The 13421-nt window shown below is 51.5% G+C and overlaps 1 protein-coding gene across 9 annotated transcripts in view; it reads right to left on the bottom strand.

Moving 5' to 3' along the window:
* ATP9B (ATPase phospholipid transporting 9B (putative)) overlaps positions 1-13421 on the bottom strand; it is a 249489-nt gene that overhangs the window by 73131 nt on the left and 162937 nt on the right. For all 9 annotated transcript variants that reach the window (XM_042909654.1, XM_042909656.1, XM_042909655.1 and 6 more), the window contains one exon: positions 10155-10315. In XM_042909654.1, the coding sequence (XP_042765588.1) occupies positions 10155-10315 (161 nt within the window). The remainder of the gene's footprint in view (positions 1-10154; positions 10316-13421) is intronic.

Here is a 13421-nt window from a genome sequence, read left to right as displayed (position 1 = left end):
ACTTAGGGAGAGGGGGGCCGACCTCCCGAGCATCCACAACAAGCAAATACTGGCCACAGGATCAGATATGGGGTGAAGGACAACAAAGCAACTCAGGCCTTCCCCACAATTCAGAATGGTTTCAGCCTTTACTGGGGAGCCACGTGAAACACTGCACGTGCTATGCAGCAGCCAGTGCTAAGGGGGGTGTGTGTGTGCGTGTGCGTGTGTGTGTGTGTGTGTGCGCACATGCATGCACACGCACACGCACGCCCGCAGAAGTCATCCTGTATGGCAGCAGTATAAATATATCTGTGCAGGAGTGAGGCCAAATCTTTTGTGTCAACGTGTCAAAGGGATAAACCTTCCTATTAAAGGACTAACACTTCCTTTAGTTCATAAATGAATAAAGGTACTAAGTATATGCAATTTGATGCACCTTAAAATAAAATGTCTCCAACAGTCGAAGAATGAAGGAGCAGCGAAGGTACCCGTGACAAGCCACCCAAGCCAAGCAGGTAGTGCTTGTGTCAAAACATCAGTAAGCAAGCTAACCAGGAGAAAGGGACCAGATGAAAAGGTGGAAGGCTTGGGGCCGGAAAAGCTCGGCTCAGCTCTCTACACAAAGGGGACAGTGACCACAGCGAAGCCAGGCCGGAGGAGAGGAGGAGGGGTCCCGCAGCACCCGCACCACGGGGGCCTTGCACGCACAGCGGACACGCAAGGCTGCGGCACAAGAGACCCACCCCGGCCTCCAAGGGCAGGCAAGGGCGCCGGGCCTTACGGACTCACGCTACATACAAGACAAGCAGTGGTGGGTTCAGGGGAGATGCACTCCGGAACTGGCTGCAATAAAGTATTTGCTTTTTCCTTGTGTAATTTAGCGAGCAGAACACGGGCTTGAGGCCTCTAACACCGTCTGTCTAACCAGGTGAGGAAGGTCTGGCAGAGAATGACACTTAACCAGAAGAAAGCAGAGTCGACAGACGGGGAGAAGAGTCCCAAAGGGCGCTGGGCTTCCCATTCGAGCCACACCCAATGAACGGGCTGTGTGGCTGACCTTTCCTGCACCCGTTTGATAAATTAACCAATGCTCCCTCAGACTTATACTTAACTTAAAAATTGCACGTACTAATCTATCATGAAAAAGTGCCACAATTAAAAGGCAAATGAGAAGGGCGTCTGGGTGGCTCACTCGGTTAAGTGAATGACTCTTGATTTTGGCCCAGGCCATTATCTTGCGGTTCGTGAGTTTGAGCCCCGCATCGGGCTCCACGCTGACAATGCAGAGCCTGCCTGGGACTTTCTGTCTCTCTCCCCCTCTCCTGTTCATGTGCATGTGCATGCTCTCTCTCTCAAAATAAATAAATAAATAAGTAAATAAATAACTTTTAAAAATTAAAAAAAAACACAAATGAGATAAGTATATTGGCCAATATAAAGAGCTACCTATTATGATGTTAAAAGCCAACACAAACGGATACACGAAGAATGGGGCAAGACTCAGAAGGACAAAGGCACGAAGAGTGCATTCACGCTACTGAGGCATTATTTTAAATACAACTTTATCCCATGAGGAAGCAGACGGGAAAAGGCGACAGGTAAAGAACCCTCCGGAGGCCACAGCAGTGGGAGCCTCAGGGCACGAATGCAAGCTCATCGCCCCCATTCCAGAGCCTGAGACCTCCACCTCCCAGAATACACTAACTCTCATGGACCAAAGGTGGTGACAGTGTTTTGCTTTTTGATAATTCTAACTCTGACGTCGTTTTTAAGACTCACAAGAAGTAGCGAACCAGGAGGGTTCCCGGGTGCTTCCCCAGTGACACGTCACACCGCCATAGCACACCCCCCAGGCAGAGTCGGGGTTACAATACGAGTAAGTCAGATGAAGACTTTACTCGGGCTTTGTCAGTTTTTACACGCGCTCTCTGCTTTCTGTGTCCCAAGGACAGACTCATGTCACACCCCATCCACCATCGGGGTCAAACGGTTCCATGCAGCTCGCACGCTCCTCAGCTAAACCCCCACCTGCCCCCGACTTGCCGCCTGGCAACCGGTGAATTGTCCATCATAATTCTGTGACTTCAAAAATGTCCTATAAATGCCCCAGTGGTTGTCTGTATCAATACTTTATTCCTTTTTATTGACGGACAGTCTTCACTGAATGGACATACCAGAGTTTATCCGGGTGACACTGTCGTAACAGCTTGCGTTTCCCAGGTTCACTATGATAGAGCTGTACTTTGTGTTTAAAAGAAAGTTTGCTACATTCTCAGGAATAAAGTTGATCACATTTAGGACCTGAAAGTTTTACCCTTAGAAACTACTGCCATGGAAGTTAATCAGAAATTTTCAAATTTGTCCTTTTTTTCTTTAACGTTTTGCTTTATATTTTTTGAGAGAGAGAGCGAGTGAGTGAGTAAGCGCTAGCAGGGGAGGGGCAGAGAGAGAGGGAGACACAGAATCCAAAGCAGGCTCCAGGCTCCGAGCTGTCAGCACAGAGCCCGATGCAGGGCTCAAACCCATGAACCGTGCGAATCGCGACCTGAGCCAAAGTCAGATGCTCAATCCACTGAACCACCCAGGTGCCCCTAACTTTCTTTACATAAAAACTGCAAGGAAGTTCTGTGATCTTGGGTAATGGCTGGCTATCCTACTTGAACCAATGTTCCCACTGAAAACAGTAAGAAATACCACGTAAAATATTTTTTAAGTTACTGGAAAGAAAGAGAAAGAGCAGACTAGGCAGTAAGGGGCTTCTGGGCTGGGCCCTGACCAGGTACCACACAGGTGAAGTGACCACAGGACCCCCTTTGCCCTGAGACCGCCAGCCCCCGATGGTCTGAGCTTTCTTGTCAGCAGCCTTCCGGTGCGGGGAGCAGACACAAAGGCCAGGACCAAGGCAGGTGGAGGTCCCGCAAGAGGCCCCTCTTTCCAGGATAAGAGGCCAAGAGGGGCTACACCCCACACTAAGAGGGGACTGGGGAGCCGTGCGCCCACACGTGGAGAAGGAGCCAGGCTCCCACAACTCAGGGACCGTGAAGTGAATCTCACGTTCGGAGGAAGATGTTCCGTGACAGGGGGCACCTCCATATATCAGCAGAGGCAGGGTATATGCTTCAAGAAGACAGCTTCCATTTTTTATCTCAAATCACTCCTACAATTAGCTTCTCAAATACAATCACCAAAAAAACGACAAACACCCCACAGATAAACTGAAACCGAAGCACGCAACAACAAACGCCACACAGCACTCAGTGAAACCATGTGCAAGAGCCAGAAGGAAAAAGTAAGAGAGAAAGACTGACGGGAACAGCGAGCAGTCTGTGACTGACGCAGACTGTGAAACAGGACACAGAAACAAAACTAGAGTGATCGTCTGCGTGGAATGCGCAAATATAAAACCGAAGAAGCAGTGTGATAAAGACACCAAACAGAATTTTCAGAACTAAAAGGTGTCAATAACCAAAATTCTGAACTCAAATGGTCTGGCAGCCAAGGCTGAGATCGCGACTTGGAAGACGGGTCACTGCAACGAGGCAGAACGGGGAATGGAGACAGAAGGTGGAAAAGAAGAAGACGAGAGGACCAACGAAGAGCATGGGGGGGGGGACATCTGACACAGCTCGCATTCACGTCCCCAAAGGAGAGGACGCAGCAGGACCAAATCCAGAGTTTTCTGGCATAAAGGAAAGGGCCCATCCACACACCCGAGAAATGCACCGAATCCTAAGCATTCTACGAAGAGAAGCTTCAGTCTGGACACAGGGTGGCTGAGCGCAGAGCAGGAGGGAGCAGGTGTGAGAGCGGCCGCAGGCAGAGGGCACCGAGGAGCACAGGCCCTGGGGACCCCGCTAGCCGCGGCCAGAAGGCAGCGGGGAACGCAGGAGAAACGGTTTCTAAGGAAAGCCAAGCAGAAACCTAGCACATTCCCAACAAAGCCATAGTGGACAAAAGAATAAATTTTTGACACAAGGAAAATTATTCTCCATGGAAGGCCTCAGTGTAAGAAATGAACACGGATGTACACCAAAATATACGGGGAATGTACAAAGCAACAGTATCCTTGAGGCCTAAGAATGAACAAAATTAAAATAAATGGCGAAAACAGCACAAGGTCAAAGGGGTGAGGGGAGGTAAACATCGTGCTAAGGTGACAGGGAAAGGAAACGGCTGCCTGTGGACTTTGACAGATTAAGAATAACGTTCTCTGTTTACAGGGTAATGACTAGAAGAACAAAAATAGCTTAAACCTTCCAAACTCGTTAGTGGAGAAGTGCAATTATAAAAATTACAAGGAAAATGGTAAGCAAGGAGGAAAATCTACGACAGGTAAGGCACACTAAAAAACCAAGATAAGATGACAAATTTAAATCAGAACGGTAACAGAATTACAATAACCGTGTGGACACAAAACAGTCAAAATTTGTCAGAGAAGATAAAAATTCAAACCCAAGAGACACACATACACACAGAGAAGGGAAGTGCTCAACGGAGCCAGCCAAGCCGAGCGCACTTGACTAGCAGGCACAGTGCTGTTAACGTAAGACAAACTAGAATTTAACACAGGAAGTGTGAGCAGAGATCAAGAAAGTCACGTTATAATGAGAAAATATGTAATTCAGCAGAAATACGTTAACAATTTATATTTGTATATATCTGACACCAAAGCCACAAAGTATATGACAGCCGCAAGAGAATTCCAGGGAAAACAGATTCCCAAGACTAATGGAAGAGCTCCACACAACTCTTAGCAAGTGTTAGAGAAGGCAGAGAAAAGCCAGTAGGGGTGTGGAGACACTGACAACAAGCCTCACAGATGCGCTTACACACTGTGCCAGCAATCCAGAATCCAGGTTCTCTGCGAGGGCGGGCAGGTGTTTGTGGAAATCAACGAGACACTTGGCCCTGCACCTCAACTCTGCAAATGTCACACATCTGAGATAACAGAAGATACGTTCTCTAACGACAACGCAAACTAAATACAGATGCAGACAATAATTAGAAAATTCAAACATGCTGGTAAATTAAGAAATGACTTTGTAATAACCATGGGTCAAAGAAGAAATCAGTGGAAATTAAAAAATATTCTGTACCTGAAAATAACAAAAATATTACATATAAAAACGTATGGGAATCAGCCAAAGCAGTATCTCTGTGAACATTTATAGCCTCAATGACATACATTCAAAAAGGGGGGAGGGGGAGCTGAAAACTAGTAAATTAAGCATCTATATCAAGAAGTAAGAATAATACAAACCACAGAAGGCAGAAGGAAAGAAGGTAACATTAATAAGTTAGAGAAATACTATATGTCACAGAGAATCAAGCCTAGAGAAGCCTCGTCCAAAAGACTCCTAAAGCTGATACACCACTGAAAAAGATTATCAGCAAACCAGAACTGGCGAGAGTGCCCGGAACACAGGCACAACCACGCAGGCCCCGACTCTGTCCTGTTACCAGGACGGGGAATGATCTTCTGAGACTGGACGTCCTACCCTCTGGCCCGCGGTGCCAGGACTCCATACGGCCCAGGCCTGTGGCCTCGTGACCCTTCCTTTTTCCTGAAGGGCAGCACATGCTTGTGGCCGGGGTCTCCACCAGCCCATCTCCCGCCCGTAGGATTTCGGGAGTCAACAGGCTGCTCTCATTTTATTCCATGTCTGTTCCTTCCAGTGCAAGCTGATGGCATTTCTGCTGATAAAAGATTCTCGAAACCTTTGTGGGTCTCCTGTGTGTGTCACGGGGGGACCACGCCACTAGACAAGAGGCTCCCGCACAGACCTTTCCTGGATCACCCCGTCCACTCCAGGCTCTTGCTGAGATGGCTGAGTGGGTCCATGAGTCACATACGTAACCTCTTCGGCAAAAAGCTGTACAGCCACATCCTGGGCCTTCTTTCCTGTATCTGCTTTCCAAACCTTGAATTTTCTCGCATTAGCCTCTTTTGCAATCTGGACACGCTGCAAATTTCCCCAACCATCGAGTGCTTTCCTAGGTTGGAAACACTCTTTTTCCCAGGCATCCCCCAAGCATGCTAAATGGAAAAGGAGGCCCCACTGAGATGTTAAGCAAGTTAATTTCTAAGTTCTGAAGCAAACTTTGTACCTGTGCCAGCTGATGTTTTGAAACCGCGTTCTTACTGTGTGCAGCGAGCAGGGGTCTGAGCAGGGCACCGGGCGCTCGCTCCCCCAGGCAGCCGCGGGCAGAACGGGAGCGGGGGCATCCACGGGCCACGGTAAGTGAGAGGAAAAGTCTGCCTCCCAAGCCAGGCACACCCCGCCAAGCGCAGGACTTCGGACAGATGGTTCCTACGTGTTCCGCCGCGGGAACATTCTCACTCTGTCAGGTGCGGCTTTACCTCTGCTGCCCACGCGTGCCTCCCGCGACTCAGCCCCGATTGCACAGTCTTCCGGACCACCAGCTAGAAGGGGACACGGCACTCTGAAGCGTGCGGACCGAAGACTGGCTGAACAAACCAGCTCCTGCACATGCCTGACGGAACAGTTGGAGCAAGTTCCGAGCTGCACAATCAGGGAACATACATCCATTTCAGTTCCGGGAGTTAAATCCCGCAACACTGTCCTTGAAAGACTAAGTAAGTGCTATCAGGTGATTCAAAACTATTTTGTCCCGTAAAGAACAATCTCTGTGAGACAGCCTAACTTTGTGAAATGTGTAAAAAGCATCTGAAGAAAACAAACCAGAAACACTCATAGAGACAGAGAACGGGTGGTGGCCGCAGGGAAGGAGGTGCGGAAGAGTGAGAGGTGAAGGGCATTGGCAGGAACAAACCTCCAGTTATCAAACAAACACGGCACAGGGAACGTAGCTGATGATGCCGTAAGGACTCCGAACGGCAACGGCCTTCTTGCGGGGAGCATTTTCTAAGGCACACACTTGGCTAGTCACTATGCTGTGCGCCTGAAACTAATGTAACATTGTGTGTCAGCTACACTTCTGTTACAAAAATGTGTTAGGTCAGGCCGTCTCGGTGGCTCAGTGGGTTAAGCGTCCAACTTGATTTTGGCTCAGGTCATGATCTCCTGGTTCGTGAGTTGGAGCCCTGCCTTGGGCTCTGTGCTAACAACATGGAGCCTGCTTGGGATTCCCTCCCTCCCTCCCTCCCTCCCTCTGTCTCTGTCTCTCTCTCTCTCTCTCTCTGCCCCTCCTCCACTCATGTGTGTGCACTCGATAAATAAAAATTAAAATAAAATAAAATAAATTAAAAATAAATAAATAAATAAAACCTTTTTAGAAACGTTAGGTGAACAGAGGAAAAAGCGCTTTACTTTCGAAAACTGTGCACTTTTCAACATAAAAAATTTTTTTTGATCTATCCTTTATTAAACTGAAAAATATACTTAGTAAATACTAAAATATATTATTATCCCTATTTTATGGAAACTTTGCAAAAGGAAAATAAACTTGGTTGAATCAAATGTAAACACGAATTCCCTAAATCAGTGTCCTGGGCGTACAAATAAAAGTGCATAAAAGTATTATAAACAAATTCTTTAAAACTGCTCACAATATATTCTATTTCATAACTATAATTCATTTCTCCTGCTACTTTGGTAAAAGTCAAAATGTCAAGTTTCTTTGTAGTGTAATTATACTGACGAAAGAAAAAAATATTTTGCTACGATAAAAACATGCACCGTGCCGACTGGATCGCAGCACTCCCATAGAGAAGCGTCCCGGAACAGAGCACAGGGTCCCCAGCAGGCCGGGTGCTGTGCGGCAGAAGCAATCTCGACGTCCGTCACACTCAATCTTAGAACCCATAGAAGCAACACAGAGGAACGATTATTAGCGAAAGCAAAAAAACGCACGAAATGAACAACACGGGAACTGCTGAGAAAAGACGCGTTTGCTCAGTGGAGAGCGGAGGACGAGGCAGCCGACGGAGGAAGGCAGGGGACCGCGCCGGGCGGCTGACACGTGCGGGCCGGCCACGGCGCACCCAGCCCGAGCGGGTGAGTGGGGGGCTCCTGCCGGGCAGCGGGGTTCACGCCAGACGGCGGGGCTCCTGCCAGCCACGGGGTTCGCACAGGGCTGGGGGCTCCCGCCGGGGAGTGGGGCCCCCGAGCTCGGAGCCTCCAGCGCGGAGCGCTCCCGGTGCCCAGTGGGCTGTGTGATGTGCTCGGCACGCGGCGCCTTGCTTCCCACGGGGACTCACAGGCTCCCTCACAGGCCCTGCGCGCAAGGAACCCTTCCGTGCAAGCCCCGGATGAGAGGCGGGAAGTCCACGTGGAGGGCCGAGATGCCAGTGCAAAGCAGAGACGACATCAAGGTCCTTGACCCCGGGGGCACCCCAGTCGGGCTAAGTCCGCAGACCAAGCCCACAGAAACGGGTGCCCCGCCGACGGGGGTGCGGAGAAAGGGGAGGGAACTCAGCGCTCCCCTGAGCAAAGCAGGGCCCTGGTCACCGCGTCGGGCAGAGCGCTCTGCGTCACGAGTAGCGGCGCGGACGGGCCTAGACGAGAACCACTCGCAGCGGAGGCTCACGGCGTCTGTCGGCTTGCTTTCCCTCGGACCGTTCTCCCCGCGGCCTCGCTCGGAGGGCACCCTGCGTGCCGAGCGCGGCGCGGGCACTGGCGGGGCGGCGCACACGCAACAACCCGGCCGCTGAGCCGAGTGCTCGCTGCCGGGTCCCGCGAACGTCGGCCCTCGACCGCCCCCAGGCCCCATGTGACACCGGGCGACGCGCACGGTGCAGCTCGGGGCTGGCTGGGGCGGGCACTGGGTATGCGGGATGGACAGCCCGGAACGAGCCAGGACCACCGCACCTGAGCAGGTCGCTTCCGTAGGGCTCTTAGAAGTACCACTTCCCCGGGAGGCTCTGGGGACACACGTGACCTCTCTGTCACCAGAGCCCACTGTGGGCACTCGGTATGTGTCTACGTGGGGACGACGATGCCGCGTGACAGCCGGACGGGCCCTGCGCACGCCTGCCGCTCCGAGAGCGGGAAGGGCTCTGTGCCGGGTGGCGCCGTAAGCGTGCGAGGCCCCAGCACACGCCACGCGCTGTGCCAGGCACGGGGCCAAGCGAGGCCCCCCTCTCCCCACGGAGCACGGTGAGCACGCAGAATCAGAAACCGGGCAGGACGGGGCTCCGCGACCGGTGGAGACGCAAGCATTACCGCAGCAGGCGGACGGAACCCCAGGCGGCCTGCGGGCACACGAGGAACCCCTCGGAGGGTTCGCAGAGCGTCCGCACAGCACGGCCGAGGCGGCCCGCGCTGGCGTGTGGTGGAGGGGGGCGGGCGGGCCGGGAAGAAGGGCTGGCCCCGTCAGCTGCGATGCCGAGGCGCCAGGGGTGAGGGTCTACGGCAGCCGGAATTCTGGCCCCGGCAGAAACAGCCGAGAGCACGCGACGGCCCCACTCTCGGGACGTAAGTGACAGAGACATCACCTTTGGACCACCTTTTGGAGAAAGCTGGTCTATAAAGACATGTGCGCCTTCCTCTTCCAAATGCTTACCTCCCCGCGCCCTCTATACTGTTTTACTCTGTTCTGTTACAGAAAATGGTTACTCTAGCTTCATGCTTCACGCACGATTTATCGGGTTTTAATTGCTCACTCCCATAAAAATGTTCATTCATGTGTACTATGTATTTTTAAAATACATTTTAAAATGTACTTTGGGGAAATACACATTTATACGGTAAAGATTAGTCTTGAAACTAAATAGACACCTCACAATAACTATTTATATCCCAAGCTTACTGTTAGAAGGGTTACCGTTTTGAAACACTGTTCACATTAAAAGACTGTCTTACTCAATACTTTGTCTCACTTGACAGATACATCAGGTGGTTTCTGAAACATAAAGTCAGTGAGGCACACAAATCCAATCCAAGGGCACTGGAAGTAAGTCGATTGGCAGTAAACAAAACCAGTCCGAGAAACATCTCCCAATTCTTCAATATTATATTGTCAACACATTCATGTATGAAAAAGTGTCAGATTTCTAGACTAATCAAAGAATAATAACTCTGCCCCTCCAAGTAGCATCTTCTACGGAATCTCTTCTCAAGATATATCGGAGTCTTGGCTCCTGTTCAGCTTTGTGTGGACAAACTTCTTTCATACCGAGAAAGATAACTTTCAATAAAATCATACTCAGCGAGACTAGACGTTTGTTTTATCTTAGTTCTCAAACCTACCTTATGGGAATGATGTAGGAAAAGAGGAGGAGGAACCGAAACAGGCTGCGGTACCACGGGCCAACAAATCCTTGTAAGGTTACCATAACAACCGACAGGGCGACTAAAGCCACAAACAGCGCTTTGGTCAGCTGGTTGAGTTCAAGGTCCAACAAACCAACCTGAAAGAAAAGCACAAAATTTAGGCATAACCATGAAGCGTCTAACATTACAAATTTGAATGCACAACAGTGATGACTAAGGCTCCTCTCGTACTGACCTTAGCCCTAACGAAATACAAAAAGGTATTAACTTTACTTTTCTCCTGAAAAGCCTCTTCAGAGATTTAAGCAGAATTTCTGAAAAGGAGTCGCGATCCCCAGAGCGTTTGCAGAAGGGTTGCACTGAGAAGACACGACTCCAGGGTAGCCAAGCACAAAACACTGAAATCCTTCCCGAGATCGAGGCGTTCCGACAGCCGGCTGCGGTCAGCCGGGACGCGGGATCTCATTCCGACGGAGCGCCCCAGAAAAGGACGGCCTCTGCCAAGCCTCGCTGCCAGGAGCCTGTCTCAACTACGCAGAAAAGCAACAGGGCAGTTGGCCTGAACGGATTCCTTTTTAAATTTACACAGACCCTACACTTTACGTTCTCCCAATAAGGTATCGGGAGTCATTCTGTGGAGTGTGGCCTCGCTGAGCAAAACATGAGGGAGGTCGCGTCCCCGGGAACGAGCTCCGTCTCTGGCTGCGTCCCGTGCGGGATCGTGGCAATGGCGAGAAGCGGCGTTCGCTCCTCAACTCAGACGTGCGCAACTGGGATTTCGAGCTCCGGCGGCCTGCACGAAGCCCCCCCCCCGCGAAGTCAGCGGCTTGAAGGACCAAGCGCGGTACAGGGTGTGGGGGGACGCAGGGTGGGGTCTCGGGCTTTACAAAAAGGCTTCCGAGCTACAGGGGGAGAAGGGGGGCCGCAGAGCAACTGCTTTTCCTCAGGAATCGAAAAGCAGGCTAGTCTGAACGCTGGCGGTATAACCTCGGGCGAATGGAGTGCCGTTTTGTCATCTGTAAAATGAGGTTGCAAAAGCGCCTTCGTCACGAGACTCGGGGCTAGACGAGACGGAGCGCAGCTCCGGGTCCAGGGCGAGCCCTCGTGCACACTCTCGTCCTCGTTACCGGCACCGGGAAACCCTTCCCCCTCCCCTCCGATCCCTGCTTCCTAAGTGTGCGGCCCTCGCTTTGCGCTGGGCGAGCCCTGCTTCCCTCCGCTCTCCGCTGGCGCTCCCCGCCTGCGAACCCGACGACGCGGCCTCCCCGTGGCCCCGGGGAAGCTCCCTGTGTCACTCCCGGCGACTGTCAGGCCGCAGCTGGCACGTGCTCAGCACACTGGCTGCTCCCGACGCCCGGGATGCCGACAGCAGACTGGGTCTCCATCACGGGAGTTTCCCCGGAATCTGTACCAGTTTTGAGAGAGGGCAACTTAAACAAAAAGAAAGTGACTGCCGTAACTTTGATAAAATACATGGGGTACTGTAATTCTCAAACTAAAGAGTTTTTAGTCCGAGCTAATTAGTAACTTAGTTTATTTTTGAAAATCCCTAACTGTGGCCAATAAAAGGTTAGCTTCCCCCCCGTCTCATGAATTTAGTTCACATCTGCTTTTGATTAACACTTGCCACACACTTGCAGGAGAACATTAGAACACGTAGTTAGAAAGAAAACACAAAACGTTGTCAGGAAATCCAGTCAAGCGTGGCTACAAAAAAAATTCACTCATTGAATAAATACACGTAAATGTCTCCTGCATTTTACTCCTACCTACAGTGTAAGGTTATGAAAAATGAGTCCACTATGAGACTCTACCTGGAAGAAACAGCCAGTCTAGTAGGAAAACTAAGACGAGCCACCAGCCATACAAAATTACAAGTTTTCCCCTCGAACCCAGTGTGTGTACAGATACTCACCGCCTTTAAGAACAGCCTAGAAACACGGGAACGACACGGACCCAGAAGTAACGACTGACGTCGTTCTAGAGCTTGGGCTCTACCCGCACACCCACCAAGACGCGGCAGGGTCTGTGCCCTGGGCGGCCTGTGACAGGCCCCGCCCCATAGGCTCCACCCCAGAGGCTCACTTTCTGAGAGCCCCGCCCCTCTCGCCGACCCCTGTGGGCCCCGCCCCTCCCTCTGGCTGACACCTGTGGTCCAGGCCCCTGGGAAGAAAGCCCAAGACCTGCTGGAAGGCGGTCTGGTCTGTTCAGGCACATCCAGCCTCCTAACTAAGGAAGTTCAAAGCAAACCCAGCTGGGCCCCCAGCACTCACTCCGGTTTTCCTGGTTTTCCTGCGGCCACAGGCGGGGGCCCTTCTGCGGCCAGCCTTCCCGTTCTGCACGAGGTGGCCTTCGGGCCAAGGGGCCGCGCGGGACACGGGGTCCACACCCGGCCTCCGCCTGCAGCCGCGCAACACAGCCTCCCCCCGGCCCAGGCGGGGCTGCGGAGGAACCCCGACCAGGTTCTGGAAACTTCCGGTAGGGCTGCCCTGCAAGGGCCGGGCTTCCCCCGAGGGGCAGGCAGCTCAAGACCACGGCTCCTGATTTATCAACCGCACTTAAAAAGCAGCACGACGTGGACAAATATCTCGCCGTTTCCGCCACTCCAACTACTCCATAGTTTATGCTTGAATTATTGAGAAAAATAGGTTTTGGGATTAAAAGGAAGAAAAATTAAGCCGAGGAAGTAGAGCATGTTTCAAAGCGCAGCTCCTTCTGCTGTGACAAAGGAGGCCTAAGTGTCAGGCCTCGCTGAGGGTCAGATGAAGTCATTACTCATTCAGTCAGGGAAGGAAGGCTCAATTACCTCAGCCTAAAGATGCTATCAATGAACGCAAAGTGCACATTTTACTCTATTCATCCAAATCCCATTAAAAAGTGAAAGGGATGATTTAATCGGGCCTTCCAGAGTTGGTCTTTTTTTCGTAATAAAATAAAGAATCACTGTCTCGCAAAATGCATAACCACTACCTCCCACTTTCCCTGCACCACAGCAGTGAAAGACTGGAAAAGCTGAGGACAAAAACAGTCAGAAACGAGCACAAAGTTTCCTTTGAAAAAGGCCACATATAGGATGGGAGCTGACGCGGCCCCTGCACACCGACTGGCAGACCCGCCGTGGGCACCAGCAGCTTGGCCGTCCCCCCTCCCACCCCCCGCCCCACCCCGCCACCCCGCAGCTCTTCCTGCACCGTCCAGCAGAAAGGACAGCCTCACCGTCGCAAGCCTCCCTGTGTGCGGGGT

This window comes from Panthera leo, chromosome D3 (genome assembly GCF_018350215.1).
Source record: "Panthera leo isolate Ple1 chromosome D3, P.leo_Ple1_pat1.1, whole genome shotgun sequence".
Taxonomy (NCBI): domain Eukaryota; kingdom Metazoa; phylum Chordata; class Mammalia; order Carnivora; family Felidae; genus Panthera; species Panthera leo.
The sequence above is the reverse complement of the archived record's forward strand: the minus strand, read 5'-3'. Positions and strand labels throughout refer to the sequence as shown.